This window comes from Coturnix japonica, chromosome 3 (assembly GCF_001577835.2).
Source record: "Coturnix japonica isolate 7356 chromosome 3, Coturnix japonica 2.1, whole genome shotgun sequence".
Taxonomy (NCBI): Eukaryota; Metazoa; Chordata; class Aves; order Galliformes; family Phasianidae; genus Coturnix; species Coturnix japonica.
Window position 1 is genome coordinate 45,201,837 of NC_029518.1, and position 22,189 is coordinate 45,224,025.

At 37.7% G+C, this 22,189-nt stretch overlaps 1 protein-coding gene across 11 annotated transcripts in view; it reads right to left on the reverse strand.

Moving 5' to 3' along the window:
- The window catches only part of IPCEF1 (interaction protein for cytohesin exchange factors 1), a 68,973-nt gene that overhangs the window by 34,667 nt on the left and 12,117 nt on the right, over positions 1-22,189 (reverse strand). For 7 of the 11 annotated variants that reach the window (XM_015858211.2, XM_015858210.2, XM_015858206.2 and 4 more), the window contains one exon: positions 3,678-3,728. In XM_015858211.2, coding sequence (XP_015713697.1) covers positions 3,678-3,701 — 24 coding nt within the window. In that variant the 5' untranslated portion in view covers positions 3,702-3,728. Of the gene's footprint in view, positions 1-875; positions 1,041-3,677; positions 3,729-6,062; positions 6,160-17,034; positions 17,102-20,880; positions 21,286-22,189 lie in introns of those variants that run through there. The other 4 variants (XM_015858209.2, XM_015858213.2, XM_015858212.2 and 1 more) reach the window with 4 other exon arrangements.

Consider the following 22,189-nt stretch of genomic DNA (forward strand, 5'->3'; position numbering starts at 1 on the left):
GTATTCTATGTAAAGTTATAAAATAAAAGTTAGGAGTCCAGAATTTTAATGCTACCATGAGGGGCATTTACAAATATTCACTGATAAAAAATACATGACCAGACTTTGATTGTCCTTTAGCACATTCTAAGCACTCCTGAAAAAGAAAATAAATTTTTACTCCTCTTTATTTTGTCTTTTTTTTTTATTTTTAGTACAAAGACTGTATTTCTCTTACATGAGTAAGAGTTTAATAATATTGCAAAAAGAAAAGTAAATAAATCACACAAATTTGGCAGATTATCCAAAACATAATGCATAAATACACCAGGTTCTTGCCACACTATATATGAAAACCTTACTCACTGCAAAAATAACATAATCTAATTACATTTACTCCTTTGCAGTGTACATATTTCATCCTATGTAAACAAACAGAAAATGAAATTAAAACAGGAGATGAGAGACCAAGAAAGAGGTCATCAGAAATCTAGGATCTAGCAGGCTGGTTGACTAAGGACAAAGCACTTCACTTCTCTTGATCTCAACCTTTCCATCTCCAGCATGGGAACAAAAACTTTCACCCTGTTTATTCTTTCAGAAAGGTTTTGAAACGTCCAGATGATAAACTCTAGGTAAGGTGATGCATGGTTTAATATGCTCAGCCACAATGTTGCTATGCAAAGCTGGTAACTACCTGATCCGCTGCAGAGCTACGCTAGGAACATTCCTAATGCAGTCTCCCAAAGCTAACAAGCAGCCTTAGAGCAAACAAAAGCCTTTTTCACGTTATTCTTGAAGGATTTGATAGCTCTTCTCACAGCTGAATTAAAAAAATGAGTAAAGGTACAACATCAGAAAAAATATCAAAAGAAACCACTGGTATCAGTACTTACAGGAGCTGGATTGTCCTCTAACCAGTTATCCTTGCAGTATATATCAGAGAACAGAACTGCATATTGCAAAGTTCTGTGCTTATATGGTGCTTATTTGGGATGACCTGAGGCTTAACCAAGAATGAATAATCTCAGACTCCTGTTTAATCATCATGTATTCTTCTCCCAGCTTGCCTATTTTTTTCTTAATTCTACCATGATCTCTCAGTCTCTCCAACTTCTCCATGACAACAAAGAAAAGCAGCGAGAAAACACATCAATTGTATTGGAACCTCCATTATTTTCCCATCCTTCAAGGGCGAACTTTCATATTTTCAATTTAAAAAAAGTAATGCTTTATTTTAGGGCCCGTGTAAATTGCACATCCTCAGTGAATCAATAGATCATGCAGTCACACTAATCACTAATTCCGTTAGTTTGACCAAAGTGGCTTTATGGAAAGCAAATAAGAATTAGTTATCTTTAAGCAAAAGCTATGAAACAGAGTGATATTACACCTTTGCAAACATACTACAGAGGGGTCACTTCATCTTTAACCAACATAAAATTGTAAAATGATAAGAGAAAACCTGACACAGGATGTGGCTTTCTGTAAGCAACTGAGGAAGAAGTAGGTCTTTCCACTAGCTTTATTGATGATCTAACATGGCATAGCATGGCTTATGGATCATTCATAAAGAGAAGGTTAACATCCGTATTACCTAAATCTCTTAATTTCTGCTAGGGGCTGCATTATATATTGGCTGAGGTGGAAAATGATTACCCAGTAAGAGATAGGAGTAGCAAAATAAAATAATTATCACATCCATTGCATTTATTATTCAGTGGTGATGATTGTTTCCTCCTGGCTGTTGACAGGGGTGATAGATCTCCATCTCCTTATATTTCAGTAGAAGAGCTGGGAGACAGAGTAAGGGCTGTTTCTCAAGACAGCATTACATTTAGTTTGCCTGTATAAGATCAGTGACAAATCCATAATAAAATCATTGTTCAGTGACATTTCATGAATTAAGTTCAATTTATCCTGTTCTTCACAGGATTCCTGAAAGAAAACATAATTTTTTTAAAAAATTAATCTAAAATAGGAATTCAGAAATTTTATGGTATTTCTAGTTCTGCCCAGAAGGTCAAATTCATCTTATAAAAAAATATATCTGTCATTCTTCACAAGTGGAATTTCTAGTTCCGGAGTGCAACAAAAGAGTAGGCAATGAAATCCGGTATTGTTCATCCAAGCTGCCATCCTCAATTTTGTAGATCTTTGAAGAAAATAAAACTCTTTCCCTGCTGCACCAATGATTTTAGTTGAATAGATGGTATATGAAATTTAAAAATAAAAATAGAAAAAAAAAAAAAAAAAGAAAATGATTTTACCTTAAACAATCAGAAAAATCTTTTTGCATTAATCTACCATAAGGTTCATGTAATGCTTCACCAGCTGGATTCAACCGGTGAACACATCTGCAGCTGAAAATCTTTCCTCAAAATGTAAATTAAATGTTCCCCCTCTGAAAACTGGTATAGGAGAGTAAAAAAGCCGGGTGAACAGTGGTTAAGAGATACCTTTAAATTTCAGAACTAGAAAGGGACAGCACCAATTCCGAACAAAGAGAAAAGTTTGAGTGTGGGATACAGAGTTACCAGTAAAACCAATACTACCACAACAATGGGCATAACAGTAGTTTCGGAATCAAACATACTTTAACTTCCAGACACACATACTCACTGCAGCAACCATAACTGAACCAAATGTCATGACTTCACCACAGTTCTGACAACAATTGATGTTTCTCTGTAAAGCTCAATTTCCTGATGGCAAACAATATTCACTATCACAGGTTGAACAGGGCGAAACAGAAATAAGAAGAAATCTATTTCTCTCTGCAGGGTATGTCTGAAAACAATCCTTATAGAGGTGTGAAATAAATGCAAAACATTAGAGTTAGTGTAACCTCAGCTGTAATTTTTAGGCAAGGCTGTCAATACTGGGTATCTTTCCAACTTTTTTTTTTTTTTTTTTTTCTCTCTTTGTAGGTTTTGGGTTTTTCATCCGTTTAGTAATATCTGGGGGCTGGAACAAGATAAGATACTGATGCTGCATGAAAACACAAGCTCTAAGCTCACTGCCCATTATTTCTCCACTTGGCAAACATACCCATGGGCCAGCTGCAAACAACCAAGTGTCGTTCTCAACTAATACTGTGCCAGGTTGGCTCCATCAATAAGCAAAAAATGTACAAGAGAAGTGATATCTTAAATGAGAGATTTTGCCTGTTTAGAGATTCCATATTTGATTTGAAATATCAAAGTATTTGAAGTAGGTAGCACCTCTGTCATATATTCCTAGTCTCTTCTCTGTTCACAGGGGAAAGAAAAGTTTGTTCAATGAGCAAAAGCAGGAGCATTGCTCTAATACTGAAGACCAGGCTTTACGTCGCCTGAAGTTCAAGTCATGAATTATGAGCCTGTGAAGTTATAAAAGGCTATGATCAACAGCTCATCTTCTACAGAGCTATACTTTTCTAAAACCTCAAGTGTCCTTACAGAAGTGTGTCTAAGAAAAATCATTTTCTAAGGTCATGTGCCCTACGTTATTGCTTCCTCATCCTTTAAAGTGTAGGACTTGGAAGATAAGGATTCAGGCATATACAACATACTCCATTTCATCTGAAGAGTAGAATTGGGTCAGCCTGTGACCATCTGACCACTTGACTTGGCCCATTAGCAAGATCTCATTCAAATACTGATGTTCTATAACCTCTTCAACTAATCAGTAACTGGCAACACTTCAGGTATACTTACAAGGGCATTCCCATCAGCTTCCATGAATGGTTTCAAAGCTTAGAGAGAAAGCTGTAAAAAGAGAAGGTTTGTTTACTTTAGTTCCTCTTTATATTTTCATATAACATTAGTCTTGGCAACAGAGTAAAAAAAATGTTTAATGTAATTTGTCTTGCCAACTTCATACTTCCTTCTCTCTCTCCCTCAAAAATAGATCATTCCTTAAGGTAGCACTGTTTTACATAAAATAATTTTACTGATATAGAAGTCAACTATCAATAAGAACAACTGACTCAGTATTATCTAAGTTTTTCTATTAAATAAACACACTAAAATTCATTAATACAGTTTGATGGGAGCTGGCTTTTGTTAGTTTGTTTGTTTTCAGGGTCTTTTGATTGGTTGGTTAGGGTGTTTTTAGGAAATGAATAGATGTTAAGTAAATCTTGGAGTGTCTTTCCCCCCTTTCCCGATGTGAAAGATAGCAACAGAATTTTTATTTCTACTTCAGCTGAGTTATTCAGTGCTTTCTGCGAATTTTAACCAATTATTCTGCCCCCTCTCCTCAATGTAGGGGATTTAATAGTTCACTACCTTAAAACAACCTGCAGCTTTCCAGAGAGCAAAATCTGTGTAGTCCAGTAGTATACAATAGGTTTTGTATTCCAGGGTTAGACAGGTAACTAGTAGCTTTGTGTATATAATTTCATTTAGTACATTAATTACAATCAGTAGTCAATTCCCTACATGATTTTCCTTATGTTGGTAAAATTAATATATAACAAAAAAATCTATGTAGCAGAGATAATAAAGGAAAACATATCAACTGCTTCATCGCAAGCAAAGTTCCTATGAAACTCATCTCTCTGTGTATGAAAGAATCACTCAGTGAAACAGGGGAGAGTAGAAGACTTTGCTGAGGTGAGCAAGAAAGGATTTCTAGAAATAGAGACACTTCAGAAGAATTTCTAACAAGAACATTTTCCTGTTATTAAAACAAATAATTTAAGATACATGCCATTCCTCCTACATCATAATTGTTTTATTTTGAAAATAAAATATTAGGAAATAAAAACCCACCTACTGGCTTCCAGCAATTTCAAACCAAAAATAGAAATACAAACAAATTGATATTTTTCTGACTCTCAGCTTCTTCTATGCAAAAATAGAAGGACACACTTTCTAAAAGTGGCTCAAACTGAAGTATTATGAAGATGAGGAAAAAAATTACAGCAAATAATTTCAAGGATGTTTAGAAATAATAGCTATTATAAACAAGCAGAGGAAACACCTTTACTTATACAAGCAAATTAACATCAACTTCAAATGCTGGGCCAAAAAGTAATGGAATAGCAGACAAAATTATTCTAGTTATTGTTACATGTGGACATTTTGCCTGTCAGTTCTTCATTTCATATATACTTTGGGGTTTCGGGAGCAAGGAGAGTGTGTGTAATTACACAAACTGCTCAAATTTGAATCAGCCACTATACAAGAGAGAGGAAAAGCATTAGTTAATTGGCAAGGAAGTGTTTCTGCCTGTATGACTTGTGCCAAAAGAGTTGCAATGGCTTCCACCAGGTCTTTCTCAGTGACTTTAACTCAAACTTTTGTTTGGTTTCCAGAAACCAGCTAAACAGCCTTTAAGCCAGTATCCAGATTTCAAAAGCAGTATTGACTTCTGTCTCATTCTAATTAAGCATAAAATTTATTATTCCCTGTGTATGGAAGGTGTAAAAATATGTTCACTAAAGACTGGTTCTCATATAGATAGCCTAAATATTTCCCTAAATAAAGCTATTCTGGATAAGTTACACTGTGAAATAGCATTAAGATTTTTATGCCTTATCAACTGCTGCCAAACCAACATTTAGGAAGGGCATGCCTTGTTTATCACCACACTAAAATAAAGTGCATCATTTCAATTCTTCACAGCTGTGCTATGGGAGAAGCATCTATCCTTTCTGAATAGATTATTGGCTTAAGAGGAGGAGTTGGATAAATATAGCAACAGTAGTCAACCTCCAAAATTCCCTCCCACACACTACAGTTAGGATCCCCTGCTGAGCCATGTCCATTCCATGCCCTGTGATTTTAGGTGGTCACACCATTCCTCAGGCTTCACCATAGTTCAGGAGCATGCCAGTATTGGTGGTTTTGCTGTTAAAGGTGCTTTCCATAGCACTAAAACTACATCTGATCTTAGGAGTTTAACAAACCATCAGGAGACAAGGACTGAGTTTACACCACAGGGAGTCTGTCCTGATTCCTAAGTGGAATAGATGCAGCAGGAGAACAAGTGGCCCAGACCCCTTCATTTCATAGTATTCATTAAAGACTACATACATGCATGTACATATTCTGGCCCTGACTCAGGTGGACATTAAATCTGAAGTGGGATATCACCTGCAAAAGGATATCCTAACCACCAAGGTGAGGATGTGGTGTTCCAGTCCTCCCCTTAAGCCTCTGGGATTGCAGTCAGCTGTAGTGAATGCTGATGGAAGATGGAGCAAGTCAGACAGAGATAGAAAATAAAACTAAAAACAGTAGAAGTTCTTCCACTTCAAAGGGCTTTATAATGGAAAGAACAAACCTTAATCTCCCACATCCCACAGGATAAAATGTAATTAATCTACTGGATAAAATGCAAATAGGATGGTTTTACATTATCAGTTTGTAAACCTACCTTTATTTAGATTTATTTAGAGGTGTTGTTTGATTTCTCCCTGAATTGAATAAATTACGCCAAAAGCAGTTTCAGGTAGAAGATTTCCAATTCAATTTTCTGAATGATTTTTTTGTTTTGATTCAACTGCTGAATTATAAATATCAGATTGCATATCTTTATTTATTAGTACATTTTCACTCCTGCTCTTTCAAGAGGAGTAAACAAGTAGGTACACGAGAAATAGATGTTGCAACGAATGTGGAAACACAGCAAGTGACTTATCAGGAAATATCTTGCAATCATTTCCATTTGACTACACCATTTCTTCTGAAATAAATAGAAATACCTCTGTTAAAGATCAAAGGCAAAGTTAAGTTGGGGGGGGGAAGAGAAAAAAAAAAAAAAAGCTTGAAAAATAACCCACTGATTTTCCAATGATTCTCATTTTGGGGAAAAAAAAAAAAAAAAAAAAGCTGTTTTAATCCATTAGTAATACTCCTTTTGCAGAATTCAAAATCTACATGGCCTGACACTGTCTTACTGTTTATTACAATGACATGTCTGCCAGACATACCTTCCAAGCATCTCTCAGATGACATCCAGTGTGGGTATATGCATTTGAGCAAAATATTCGAGATACGCAACCTGAGTCAAACTATTTGTATTACAGAAGCACCCAATATGTACCTAGCTCAGTTTCTATTCAGATAGCACTGGCAGAAACTAATCAGAAAAATTCTGTTTTTATCAAGCACCAAGTCAAGGTTACAAAAAAATCTGGAAAATAAAGTTTTTGCTTTCCATTTCTCACATTGGTCACCATCTTTAACATATCTGCTGATTTAATGTTTGGCTGCCTATCACAATCTGCACTTCAATGGGCAACAAATTGACAGGCAATATGAAATTAGCAATAACACTACAAAAATGTGCCTAGAAAATCAATGATTACTTAATCACCAATCTCATTCAGAAGCATTAGGAATAACATTGCTTCAAATTAATTATAGCAGTGCTTGAAGCATTGTCCTGTGTCAAGGAGACAGCCTTATATAATAGTCCTAAATTATCACATTACTTCTAACTGAGGCTGTTGTAACAATGCAGGGGAATACAGGGGAAAAATTATCACAATGATTAGTAATTGCCCTTAGGTTTACTAGAGATCAATTTAATCTGCAAGAACCTTATCATTAGCTACTAATTAATCAGATCTAGTCAGTTATTTAACTGGTTAATTAAATGTCTAAATCAATTGTCCTACTTGCACAATCGACTTGTGATCTGCAGATTTTTTTTCATTTCCCAACTCACGAGGAAAGTCAGGTATCGAGCTGGTGACATGCAAAGGGCAAACAGGCACTGACGTACTTTTTACAAAAGCCATGGACAGTGCCACCTCGGCTGAGTCACCTTTACTCTGTATTTCCAAATGTAAATGAAACAACACCTTTGGTATTGAAAAGAGCAAGCCTATTAAAACATAATTATTAAAAACTAAGTCATAATTGTCACAGAATACTTTCAGCATTGCCCACAATGGTTAAACTTAAGCATAAAAATTAACCTTTGAAAAGCTGTATAATTTCTTATAGCAGGCATAGCAGAAAAGAAATTCATCTGCTACACTATAACACTATTCGTTATAACTTTAATTTAAAGGTATTTGAAAATGATTCACTCCCCCCCCCACCTGCAAGCAATTCAAAAAGAAAACTTCTGGTTCTGTTTGGTTGAGGGCCAGAATAAACTGGAACAAAGTTCACTGTTCCTGCCTCTGAGACAAAGAGGTTTTCGAGACATCGGCCTGATGGGATGGCGGCCAGCCTTGGTCAGCTCGGCCAGGGAGCCAAGAGTGAGTGGCGGGGGACAGGCATTGACAGCTGCAAGAGAGCAGCTGGCTTCTAAAGGAAAATGGCTGGGAAGAAAGACAAGTTTCAGTAGAAGAGATGAGCTCCGGATGCTTCTGGGGCCTTCCAGATGAAAAAAAAAAATTAAAAAATTTTAAAAAAAGAGAACACAGAAATTAGCAAAGCATTTCTGCCCCAAACATGAATTTTCATACAGACTCCTTTCAACATGGAGCTGATTCCTAGAGCTGTTGTGCTCTTGGAAAGTCATGGAAATCCCAAACAAAAACAAATGACAGAAGACAGTGCATCATTCTGGTCTCTGTTTTTCAGATCAGCCATTCAGCAAACACAGCCTTGATGGAACATGGCAAAAACTAACACCTAACAAGCAAATAAGAGGGATGCCTCCTTATCACAAAGGCCCAGGACCACATTAATGCTAAACACAAATGGTGGCAGTGGCAGGAACCTGAGCTATCCTGACTGGAAGTCTGCTTTGAAAAACATTTACTCTGAAGGCATTACAGAAGGTTTTATGCACCTGTTAGTTACAAAAAAGTAAAAATTAAAAAAATAAGAATGACAGCAATAATCTACTGCAAAACATTTTGTAAATGTGTATGGAGATCAAGAAGTGGGAAAAAAAAAAAAAAAAAAAAAAGAACGTAAAGGTACATTTATCAAAATGAACCAAATTTGCTAAATCAAGAATAATTTTAAAAAAAACCCTTCCAAGTGTAGCTGACCTGTTCCTTTGTTGTGCCCTCATCACTCCTCAGAATCCTTTCACGAGGGACAGGAAAGGAGTCTACTTTGCACATCCTACCTTCCTGCTCTGCCCCAATCCACCCTAAAGACTAAGCAACTTCAGGGCCTCCCCCTAGAAAACAGTGGGATAATTTTCTTGGATAATTTTTAATTGTCCTCCTCACCCCAAGTTATCATGTGTATGTAAACTGGCCTCAGAGAGAAGTGCTGTGGAAATGGCTCAGGTGCTTGTAGCTGCTCCTGCCATGATTGCAGGGATGCTTGGGGACAGCACAGCCTCTCACTAGTACCAGCAGAGCCAGCATGCGGACAGCCATCATTTGACTAAAGGGCATGGTGCCAAGACTGGAGTAGAAGCTCCCAGCTAGCCTATTTTATGCATGCAGCTGCTCTCTTTCTAGGGCACCACGGACAGAATTTTCTCCTTGAGCAGTACCATTAGCCCTGGCAAAAGGTGAAGAAAGGACGTTCAGTTCCATTACAGTTGTATGCAGTGTAACACATCATAATAACAGAAGCATGTTTCTGCCTCCCATTTTAGATGAAGGGAAAAAAAAAAAAAAACTGAAAAAAAAAAAAAAAACAGGCAATGCTGACTGTATCTATACAAAATGCCAACTATTTGCACCTTCGGAGAAGCATCAAGAGAACAGCTTTTTAAAAAGCGAAGTAAAATCATTATACTGATCCTTATGAGGATGAAGGAAGAGACAGCTTTTTCTTCAGTCAAAGACTTCCACTCCATGTTTATAATTCACAAACAAACAAACAAACACATATCATGAGAACTGCCTGAGTTTTCATTAAGGGGTCAGGAACACAGAAGAATTTATATTCCTTTCACCCTTCACAGTACACGAAGTACACAAGTGGTACTCAAGTCACACTGCTACAATAGAGCAACCCTAGTGGGAGGTACAGCAATGGCTAAGTGTCCTGACAGACTGCAATGTAGGAGGGTGAAATTGCTCCTGGACTACAAAGAAGACTGGTTGGCCTTAGAAATAAAAAAATCAGGAGAGAGAGAACCCTTCCTTTGAATTGACTTTAAATTGTCTAAAGTATTGGGAGAACCACAAGGTGGTGGAATAGAGAGGGAAAAAGTTTGGTGAAATATAGCTTGTGACATCTAAAACTCAAAACCTTCTGAGAAAATCTAGAAATTTTTCTTGTGAAAAGTTCAATTTATGGTTTGCTACAAACAGTTCAGCTGCATTACTCCTTTAGAGAAACAATCCCTGCTTTACTTTCAGATTTTACTGCAATGAAGGGGAAAGAAGAGAGCGTGTGTTTGTTTGAACTAGTATCATACACTTTGTCTCCTTTTCTGTTTGGATGATTGTAAGCTGATGTAAAGTAGCTCCATTTTTTTTTTTTAACTTAACTCCTATACAGATATATTCAAGTTTTACAACAGAAAAACAAACAGCCAAAATAACTAGTAGACTTTCCAGTGATAATAAATGTTTATAAACTCAAAATAAAATTAGCATTAGCAAATATTTAGTAACAGTTCTTGGCTACAGTAATTGCAACCTCAATAGTTAATCTTACTTTTGTGATCCTATTTCAACTAATTATTTTTAATTGTTAGTGAGTTTTCCTTCTCGTGCCTTGTGCCATTTTGGCAACAAAACCAACCATGTTAGAATAACTAATTAATGAGCAGTAAATGCCTGGAGAAAAGCTACCACATGCTCAGTATTTCCCTTTGCAAAGCTATAATCTATACCAGTTGAAGAGTCTGAGACTAATATGAGGATTTGAAAAGTCCATAATTTGTCTCATTTGAAATCAGCTCACTTGATGACACAACTTTCAACACACACTTTTTTCTGATCTCTCAAGCTTTCCTCAAGCAGCACGACACATCCTGTTTGTGCTGGCAGCTATAGAGCTTCTCGTGCCTTCTGACCAGATGTTACAATTTAGGACATCCATTTTGCAATCATTTTCAAGACCAACATGTTTATAATTCTCCTGCCCTGTTAAAGTCTTTGAAGAGATTTGAAAAAAATTGAAAAGTCTCTGAATGATTTGGATATAGCTCCTCTGCACATCAATGGCAGAACACAACTGAGTTACTACTGATATTACTACTGATGTTGCTTTTCAGGTACATGGGCACAACCAGAAACATCTCAGCAGTGAGACATGGATGTGAGGAGAATATCTGAATGTAAAATCTTATAGAGTACCAGTAAACACTCAATTTCTTGAGAAATCCAATACTCCCCATTCCTTAAAATCTGAACTTATACACATTACATTACATTCAGTAATGAGAATTAACTTGAAAGTAATCTAAATAAGATCAAGAGAAGCACCACACTCAAGTAAACCTAACAGGCCAAAATGACAACCTTAAATCCTGTCAGCTAGTGTGAAAGTTCTGTTAAACTAAGGTGCTGACAACATAACAATGACAAGAGAAGATTTTTCATCCTCAAGATGTCATAAGTTTTGTGCTTCCCTCCCACAGTATCAGAGAATACAATGTTTTCATTGAATAAACCAGAAATCTTGAAAGAAAATAAGCTTAATAAACTTTCTTAAGAGAATACACAGAAAAATCAAAGTACTTTAAAGTCAAAGGACTTTTGATTTTATCTTAAATGTCTACTACTTCAGAGTTCATGCTCCAGCTCTTAGCAGAAGAAAGTGAGCTGACCACAAGTATTAGGACAAAGGAATGCTGAAATATTGAACTCAAGGTTGACACGGCTGAAACTCCACAGGGTTTTGTAAGTCAGGTCAGTAGTTCTAATAGCTCTATAAACAAGATGTCAGTCAAGGTTATGGCACATTTCATAAAGTGTTGCACAGGCAACCAGTATGTTCATACTGCATGAGTTCATTAAAAGTAAAGGACTGCTTGAGAAACAGAGGAGAAAAGGTAGAGATCTGAACTGAGCTACTAGTATTCTCACACATCTGCAGGCAGCCATAAAGGGCCCAAACGTAGTGCAGTGGAACATTTTATAAAGCGATGTAATGGACCAAAACAGGAGCAAAATAATTTGGTGTGTTATGTAGCTATCTTTAAAACACTGCAAATGTTTCCATCAGGAGGCAAATAGGCCATCACGCAACCACCATCTGAAAGTGGATCTTATCAGAAATCATTGATGTGGGGGAAATGGTGAAAACCTTATGGACTCAGGAATTAGCTGACAGAAGAAAAGGTCTCTCTTCTGTTGTTGCAGAAACCTAAGACCAGAGTTCAATTGCTGTCATCCACTATTCTAGAACTGGATCTCCACAATGCATCTTTGCTGGCAACTCAGCTTATTCCACATACAGACAATGTATTCAGAATACAGACAACTAGAGGAAAGCTTTGCATCCCTCTGCAATTGAGTATGCTCTGTGGCACTTTAGAGCACAGCTTCAATCTTAGACTCAGCAGGGGAGAAAGTGCTTTAAGTGTGCTGATTGTGTATCTGGGTGCAATCCACAAGACTTCAGATAGAGACACAAGACAAAAATCACACCTGAAAAGAACCCCCTCCGGTGCACTAAATTTCTAGTACATAATAACACTTTCTGCTTCTCCACTCAACCCCCTTTACCTCATTTCCCAATTTCCTGCATACTCTTGACTGAAAAGTTGTTCAACAACAAATTCTGGTAATACAGATTCCTCCTTACCACAAACATCTTCACACTGTTGCTTTCTCAGAAAATCTGACTATTTGACACCATCTTTGCTCTCCTTGAGCTTTGTGAGATCCACACAAATAATTTGATTGTACTAGGGAGATACAGAAAGTTCTGACACAAGCAAATTAGTATGTGTCTGCTAAGACATATTAACTATTGAGATTTAAGCTAAACTAAATTACCTAGCAGCAGCATTTGCTTTATATTAAGGGAAAATAAGCACAATTAATATGACTCAGCTCATGCAGTACTTTGGTAGTGATTTTAGCAAAAAGCTATTCCTAGAGGAAACACACAGACTTCAATGCACCAAAGAGTAAGAGCCTGAGTTCTCTTGAGACCTTGCAAGAAGTAAAGAGGAAAACAAAGAAGCTACAGTATGTACCAAAGAAGAGAACTATTTAGAATTATTCACAGTTTTACCACACAAAATACTGTTAAAGTAGTTGTTTGGTGAAGAATCAGTAATGAGGATTACAATGTATTCACTTCCATTATAACAGACTATGTGTGAGGTACTGTAAGAACACAGAAGAAAAGAGAAGGGAATTCTGCTCCCAATAGCTTCCAGTTTAAGACAGGTTACAACAGGAGGTTATAGACAAGAGCCAGACTTCCAAGATAGCAATGTGACAATAGTCACCAGAATCATGTGTTAGATTTCAGATAGTGTCAAGTTTTGTGTTAGCTGCCTTAGCAAGGGGCTTAGAAAAATAATGTAACAGGTTTAGGAGCATATGAAGGTATTGTAAGAAGGGAAAGAGGGAATTCAAAATGAGTTAAAACTCAGTTTATGTAAGACACTGTCCAGAAGTGTAAATAGGTTGGGAGACAAAGAAGCAGAAAAGAAAATTAGCACTGCAGCTAGTTTCTAAGTTTATATGAGGAGGTGAAATTGTTTTTGTCAAGACCAGAGAATTTCAGTAAACGGAACATGAAATAATGACAACTTAGATGACAATCTGTTTGTGTGCATGGAGAGTGAAAATAGTTGAGAGAATGAGCAAAATTAACCATAGCTTGGAAACAAGATGAAGAACTGAAGAAGGCACTCGGAACATAATTTCATCATAGCATATCAGAGAGACAGGACAAACTCTGCCAGAAAAAATAAGACAGCTTTTTGTTATGGGAGTAGACCTCTCTTTAAGAATGGAGAATCCACACACTGATGTTTGTGAACAAAATCACTCAAAGAGCAGAGGAGAAATGGATCAGAGGACAGGATGCTTTAGCAGACCAAACACAATATTTTGGAGTATTGATAGCATCTCCTAAAAGATAACTAGTTTGTTTCAAAAAACAGATGGAGAACCACTGGCAGTCAGAGTCACAGAAAGGAAGTAGAGATTCTCAGAAAAAGAGTCAAATATAAATGCCAGGATTAAATGATGGCAGAATGAAGACATTTTTGTTGACTGATTGCACTTAAAGAAATAACAATATACTAGTTGAGAAAAGGGAGAAAGATTAAAGGAGGTTACTAGGGAAAAGGAATCCTCATTCCCCAAATGAGGAAGCCATAACTGCAGGTGGAGCAGTTCAAAAAGGGGTGCTAGTAGGTGGGACAAGGCTATGACACTCTGTTGATTTTTTCATCTTGGAAGCAATCAGCAAGACCTGTCTAGAGATAAAAAAGACAAGAACACGGGGACAACTGAAGTATGACTTGGCTATGCCAGAGGCAGGGGATGAAGCTCAAGGAGGACAGACATGCTTCCATCAGAGGAATTCAGAGTATTCATGGAACATATCCAGAGATGCCCCATAGCAAAAGCAAAAGAAGCAAATGCTAGAGAGCAGCCAGACTGAAACTTGATGATAGGAAAGAGAAGGGAACAATTAGAGAGTAGAGGAGGCTGCAGAAGAGAAATATTTTTAGAAATGCACGTCACTAAGGCATAAACACATATAGACACTTTGAGAATGACAGCTAAATGAGCTATGCCTTTAACTGCATGCACTGCTTTTCAGAAAAATCCTTAAAAGACAGAAACATGGCTCTGCTTCAACCAAGAGAGAAACTGAGATGCAGAAAGGGGTAGTAAACGTATATTAGCTCAGCGCCCATCTCCCTGCTCAGTGATTGTGTAACCATGTGCATCATGGTTTCATTAGCAGTAAGCGATGCAGCAGGCAGGACCCTTTGTCCAGGCCCATAAATAGTACTAGCTACATTAGCCATAAATAGTATCAGGTACCTTAGCAGATGGCTGAGTGATCCTTTGAAGACGTCTCCTTGCCCAAAATAATGAAACTATTCGACCTGTCATTTAGAAGCACAGCCCTGTGCAAAACATTCTGCATTACTGCTTCTATGTCCAGAGCCAACAGCAACTGAAAATCTGCTCAAACCTCACCATGGCAAGCTAATTTGCATCATGTTCCTTGTCTATACCATTTATTAGAGGGAGTGCACAATACTTCTTCAGTACAGTTTCTTGATGCACTACCACTGTGTCCTTATCTAAACATATCTTCATCCCATTCATTCACAACCAAGTCACTTTTCTCTTTTGCTAGGGCACATATAGGCATGCTGAAGGGGTGGGCAAAAGTGTGAAGCGGGATCACTTTGCCACCTGAAATTAACAAGGACAAAATAGATCAGAGCAGTTTAACCATCACTGAAGCTCTCCAAGCCATGTCAGCTCAATTACTTCCCCAGTAGACTTTGCAGCAAACACACAGATCTTGGAGTGCATGCCTTGCTGGACATGCAGTACCCTGCTGCTGCACCCACTTGGGGAAATACACTCAAAACTGAGAAGCAAATGTTTCTTTCTGACTGCTGGACAGCCTCAGAAGAAATCAGATCTCCCAGTAAGCATGAGGACAAGCAGCAGGCAGCTAGCACAAGAAGCTCATGAGAACATTAAAAGCGTGGTATAACTGGCTCTTGCCATTTACAGAACAAAACAGAGCTTTCTGTCACCCTGTTTCTCCAGGATTCCATGCAGAAGCATCCCGTGCTATTAAATCAGGATGAACTGTAAACAAAAGCAAATGCTTTGCCACTGTGAGTACCCACTCCTCCTGCTCTGAGGAGTAAACTGCTCTCTCTCTTAGGTGGCAGTGAGTCAGAAAGCAGGGAAAAGTCAAAGCCTCTGAAAGCAGAGACCTTCAAAACCTCTGACTTAAGGCACAATGCAGGACTGCCTAAAACTCAAAGGGTGTGCGCCCATGTCACCAGAGTCAGCACCTATAGAGGGGCACAGTTTCCTTATCAGAAAGAGGCTTTTTGCCTCTAGAAACTGTAAAAAAGTCACCAGAGGGGAAGGTACAGAAAGAACATATGATGAGATGATACCAAAACAATTCCTCTCCTATTTATGAGTTGTTGCAAATCATTTAAAAAAAAAAAAAAAAAAAAAAAAAAAAAAAAAGGTGTAACTAGCAGACAAGGAAATTCTATTGAATCAAACTGCAGCTCCTGATCAGAGACAATGAGCCTTCTGAGGACAGCAATTAATATAACTGACATCGTGGGAAAAAAAAGCTTTAATCCTACAACTCAAAAATGACTTACTGAAAGTAAACAGGTAAGGAAACGATTAAACAAAGTGTTAATCTCAGCTCCCACCAGAGGAGTATTCTGTGCAGGAAAACGAGTCCAGAGATGTAGTCAGTATTTTGGGTTTTGTGTTTCAGGGCAAAGGACAGAAGACAGTAATTCCTATTTTTCATAGTGAGAGTGAACCTATTCACATAGTACTTTCTCTCCATCTTTACTGCATCTATTCACGTCTATGAGAAAAACATTAAAATTAATGTATTCCAAGACCTTTTCATATTGAAAACAGCAGTCAATCTACCCAGCGCTGTCACCGCAAAACATTACATTTGACCCCCATATTGCACAGTACATACTCTACAAATGATACTAGCTTTATACAACTTTAAGAACCCAATATCAATAAAGCTACTGCTGCTTCCATATGGCTTGCTTTTCTTCACAAACATCTGATTTGCCTGATGCAATGATGACTACGCTGTCACCCTGACCTTTTCTGGATCTTGTTGAAACATAACTGAATTGGACTTGTCAAGAGCAAAAATTGTTCACATGCATCCTGACACTTGTCCTCACTCCACAATCAAGCTTCACTATTTCTGATTAATCCATTATTTTTAGGTTACCCATTTGCTTTTTTAAACTACAGCAGAGGAAAGGGGAAGCATAAAATATTTTACGCAGCCATTTATAAAGAATAGAAATTATGTGCCAGCATGAACTTCCCTTATTGCACCGAGTAAATGTTACTTCTCATCCGCTAAAACTAATCTTTTTGTTTTAAGAAGAAAGAAAACAAGAAAGGAAAAAGAAAAAAAAAAAAAGAAGAAGAAGAAAGAAAATACACGTCACGAGGCAAAAACAACTACGTCCATCACTTAAAAGGAAAGAAAGAAGCCACAGCCTTACCAACAGGGAATTCTGACGAAGAGCCACACTTGTCTTGTCAACTCCCATCCCTCACGAAGCAGAGAGAAAACTCTTACAGGAATAAGTTGCAAAGCTGAAGTTGCCCAAGAGGAAACTGGTGTGTCTTTTACAAGTCATGACTATGCAAACCACAAGCCAGGCATCAAAGTAAGTGCTAAAAGCCATGCCTGTCAGAGCCATTAACGCTGGAAACAAGCTAGGTAGAAATAAAATTGAGCATTGAACAGAAAAATAAGAAATATTATCAGATAGCTAGTTTTAAACACATAGTTTCACAAACAGAAATTGGTAAAAAACTTAGAATCAAATACATCTGAAAAAGGCTCTGAGTGCATTGAGACAGGAGAGCACAGGATAGGTGCTCTGTAACAAATTCCACTGTGCAAGTCTCAGTACAGTCTCAGCTGCTGACCCATTCTTCAGGTGTCCCTTCAGCCTCACTCTCCCAGGGGTCCTCCAAGGAAAAACCCTGCACCCAGAGGTGCCAAGGTCGCACAGCAGCCTAAGCCCAGACATGCTGAGGGAAGCCCTCGGGACAAAAGGAAGGACGAGCATGAAGCACAACCGGTTCTTTTTTTCTGGGTCACCTACAAGGTGTGTCCCAGGAAACAACATCCAAATAGGGATGAGGCAGACAGCAAGGTCTGCAGAGGAGCACGGGCTTCTAACAGCTTTGCACCAATGATTTTTATTTCCTTTTTTTCTGTTTTGAGTACCTGTTGCACTGGCAAATCAAAATGAACAGCCCCACCAAAAAATATGGAGCAGGTGCTTCAGTAAGTTACATTTTTATTAGTCCTAGGAGACAAAGAAAATAATCAGTACCTGCAGCTTCGGATGCTTTTCTGTCTTTTCTGAACTAAGTATTCAATAGTTTCAGTCTTGGTTATACAGACTTACAGAACAAATCAACAGCTAACAGTAGCATAGAAAACTACATTTTAATTACACTCATCACACTGTTCTTTATCTATTTCACATGTTGAATTAGTCTAGAATAGACAGAATGTGCACTGTTAACTCTTCTACAAAGTGATGAACATCATTAGAAATAAGGTAGATTGTCTCATGCTTTGAAGTGAACTTTCCTTTCTGCTCTGAAATATTACAAACATGTTTCTTCAAAGCAGCATGGAGTTGCGCTGTCTAGGGATGCTCAGGATTTCCTCAGATCTCTCCCTGCTGTGGCAAGCAAATTCCAAGGTCCACAGGGAGGTATAGGAACCACCCAGCGGTCTGACTGCTTTACTATTCAACACGATGAAATTACAGTGCCACCTGTAGGACACCCCGAAGAAATTTAATTTGGGCCTTCCTAATGGCACAAATGCCAGTTGTTGTAATTATAAGGCTTTCTAGTAGTCTTGGCAGAAGCATAAGTACATAGAAAACAGGTGAGTCATGTCAGTCTATAGGAAGTAACTGGAAAACCTGGTTCACACTGAGAAACACGCGCTGTTTTCAGTATATCAGAGCACCCAGACAAAGATCTTCTGCCACTGAGATGAATTTTTTGTGGGATGAGAACATACTAGAGCAATGAGATCATTGGCTATCTACCATGTGCCTCTATAGACAGGAGATTTGGAGAACTGCCATCTTTTTGACTGCACCCAGCCATTGCACCAATCACCCTAAATACGCAAATCTGAGGAGAGCTTCCACTGCAAGCATTCTGTCTCTTTTTTTAATCCCCTTTACAAAGCGCAAGTAAATCATTTTGCTTAAAGTCTGCTTTTTAGCTGTCAACCATGTAACCATTTTCATTATACTTTTGTGACTGGTATTTGTGTTACAGGCATATGGTATTTTGCATCAACTTTGGGAAGCTCTAGTTAATCCTTCAGAATACAATGATAAACTTACTTTTTTTTTGTCTCTCTTTTTTTCCTGTTTACCACCCATTTTCTACCTTTTCTAACACAAAACATCTAAGATGATGCCTGTAAAAACTTCTCTTCAGCATATCATCTGAAGATGCACAGTAAGACACAGTGTATGAACTTTTGTTGTTAAATTTCCATTAATAACATTTGAAGTGGAAAATACTCAACTGATTAACTTAATGGCTCTGTTGCTGAAAACATCAACATAAAAGAGAAGGAGTAGAACACACTTAAACACAGCTTCTTCTTAACGTGCAGTTGTAGTCAAAAAACAGAACAAAATGTTCAGACAAATGAGGGAGGAAATAGTGAATAATATAGTAGGTGTAGGAATGCTTTTTTGTGAATCGATGACGTAGAATGCAGTGTAAAATAATCATCGCCAATATATGACAGAAAGAATATCATAAAACTAAATATTAGTGAAGAGAGTGATCAAGAATTGTCAGAAAAAAGGTCTCGTATCAAAATGAACTTAAATAATAACAGCTTTGTAATGTGAAATAACTGATAAGAGAGTAACATAAATATTTTAAAATTATTATTTGGACTGGGACTTAGCCTTCCTTTGCCTATTCAGCCAAATAAATATCTGATGAAGGTACTAAAAGGTACTAAAAAGGAACAGAAAGCAAATTACACATCACTTATTAAAATATATATGTATATATTGGTTGTGTGATGTCTATCTCAGGCTTGAGACCACAAGTGGAAGAGATGCATCTCTGTCAAGCAGTATGATTCATACTTGCCATGCCTGACTGTTACCTGCAATGTGCCCTTGCTGGCACTTAACATCTGTGATAAAAAGCTACCAACTCCCACTACCAAAACTCATTCCCCCTAAGCAGTAAACCTCTGTGAAGGTTTTGGGTTTTTTTCCATTTTAACTTGTCTTATAAAGAACTGAATTTGAAGCTGAGAGAACTAGGAAGACCTTGAGCAATCTGGAGTTGAGAGAATAGTGAGATGTCAAATGCATATCACTCCAGCTTTGTATTCCTTTCTTCCCAGGACCACATCAACCTTGTGGGAATATGATTTTGCAGGATTACAGGGAAAGTAGCTATGTATTTACCTATAACTTTGAGAATGAAATGCTGATAGACTACACAGGACTGGCTGCCTCAGGGTGGGGGACAAGCACGGAGAGGCTCCCACCCAGCTCTGGCACTAACTCGCCTCTTGACTCTGAAATGACACATCCACAGCTCTACCTCCACAATTTTAAAGGAGGCATACAGTAATCACTTACATTAGAGGACTGTTAAAAAAATTCACTAATACTTCTATTTTGGAGTTCTCCAAAATAAATAGGAGGGCAGTATATTAGCTATCTTTTCAATGACACTGTTACTAGAAAAGAGAAACAGAACAGTTTCCAGAAAGGTGACCAGAGAATTGCTTAAGTGACTTAAGAATAGATTATTGCTGAAGTTAAATACTATACAGAGGCTTTATTGCAGCACTATACTAACCAAGGAGTTTAGCATATATACAGGATTCTAAACACTACTAATTATTTTAAGTCATTTCTTGCACAACTTTCTACCAACACTTTACTTTCATCTTTGAGAAAAAGCCTCTTGCAGTTCCAGTTGTATTAATATTGCTGCTGCACAGAAAGAAAAAGGAGCAAGGATCTTTATACAAATTTTCATATTAAAAATACTGGGGATAAGAGGGGATTTGTTGAATGTAGTGCTTTTCTTGAGAGGGAAAAATTAACCAGTAGAATACACCCTATAAAGCTGCACACTGAAATTCCTAAGGCTCGCATATCCATATACTTGTAAAGAACACAAAAGAAGGATGTTTCGTCCTAAGTGTAAGACAATAAATAGATAAAAAGCCAGTGCAACTATTTTTCTTTATCACCACATTTAACAGTTTGCCAACAATTTATCAGTATGTAATAAGCAACTTGGATGTAACTTACCCAGAGTTCACTGAATTCTGTCATCCCTTGGGGTCTGCTGCATTTAAAAGTAAAATACAGTCCTTAAACAGCTATAGGAAAGGTAGAACACATTGATTGCCTTCAATATTTTAACTTGCAAAAAATCCTTTTATGTAATAGCAGCAAGAAGATGCTGAACTATTTCCATATTTTTGCTGCACACTTATTTCTCAAGTAACGATTTTTAGAGATTGTACTGTCCCTAGGTGTAAACGCTCCACCTCTACCATTTAGACTGACTGAATTAAATTCCCTCCCAACACACTTTGTGTGAGTTGTTATGAGGAGAGCAGCCAGCTGCTGAGCCCCCAGAACCTCAGGCAAAGTGTGTCATACTACAGTGCCAACATGTTTACCAGGAAGTGCTCCAACCTCAGTTGCGTGCTTGATTCTCCCCAGCATTTGTGCTGAGGTTGCAGAGCAGTTGCATGTGCTACTTCCTCTTTCTCTCTTTTACACCCCCACAGCAGTCATACCCAGCACAGCGACCCATCTATCAGCATGAGAAGGGTGGATGTTTCTACCTAGTCACTCTTTCTATCTAGCTATACCTTTTTAGCATTCCTCCACTCTCTCACCCTATCTGCGCTTTTCATCATCAACAGACAGTCATATTAAGGTGAGATAAGAGAATTAAAGCATTTTGAGATACATCATCATAACTGTTTGAGTCATTGTGGTCTAGTGATTAAAGTCTCCCTCTGTATAGGGTTCTTATGCATAGACATAGGCTTCTTATGCTAGTATTTAAGCACTAAGATTCAAGAAATATCTGTTTTTTTACCAAGTAATCTTTCTCTAGATTAACATGCACCTCAATATGGCATTTCACTGTGGTTCTACATCTGCAGATCTCCATACAGCATAAAGAGTACAGCTCAGTGTTGAGCCGATTCTATAAAAGGAAAGTGAAAAGTTAGGACAAGATTGTAGCCTGGTGGTTAAACTGAACAAGCAAGGAAAAAAAAACCAAGAACTTGTGCTATAACTCTACCAGCACTACCACACTGCTAAATATAGCAAGTCTGTGCAAAAACGCAGAAAGCTTCTTATTCAGGCCCAGTGAGGGTATCTCAGTGGTTTTTGCACAGTGATAGGGGAGCAACTGCTTAACTGAGTCTCAAAAAAGCCCTCCAAATTTTCATTGATTAAGGAGACAGTGTTTTCTGCAGTACTGCCAAGTAATTAATTTTCAAGTTCATCACCACCAGCAGAAATTTATTTTCCTTTCATAGCAGAATGGACAATTCATTGGGCAAGCGCATCTGAAAGCAGCAATTTGAAAAGA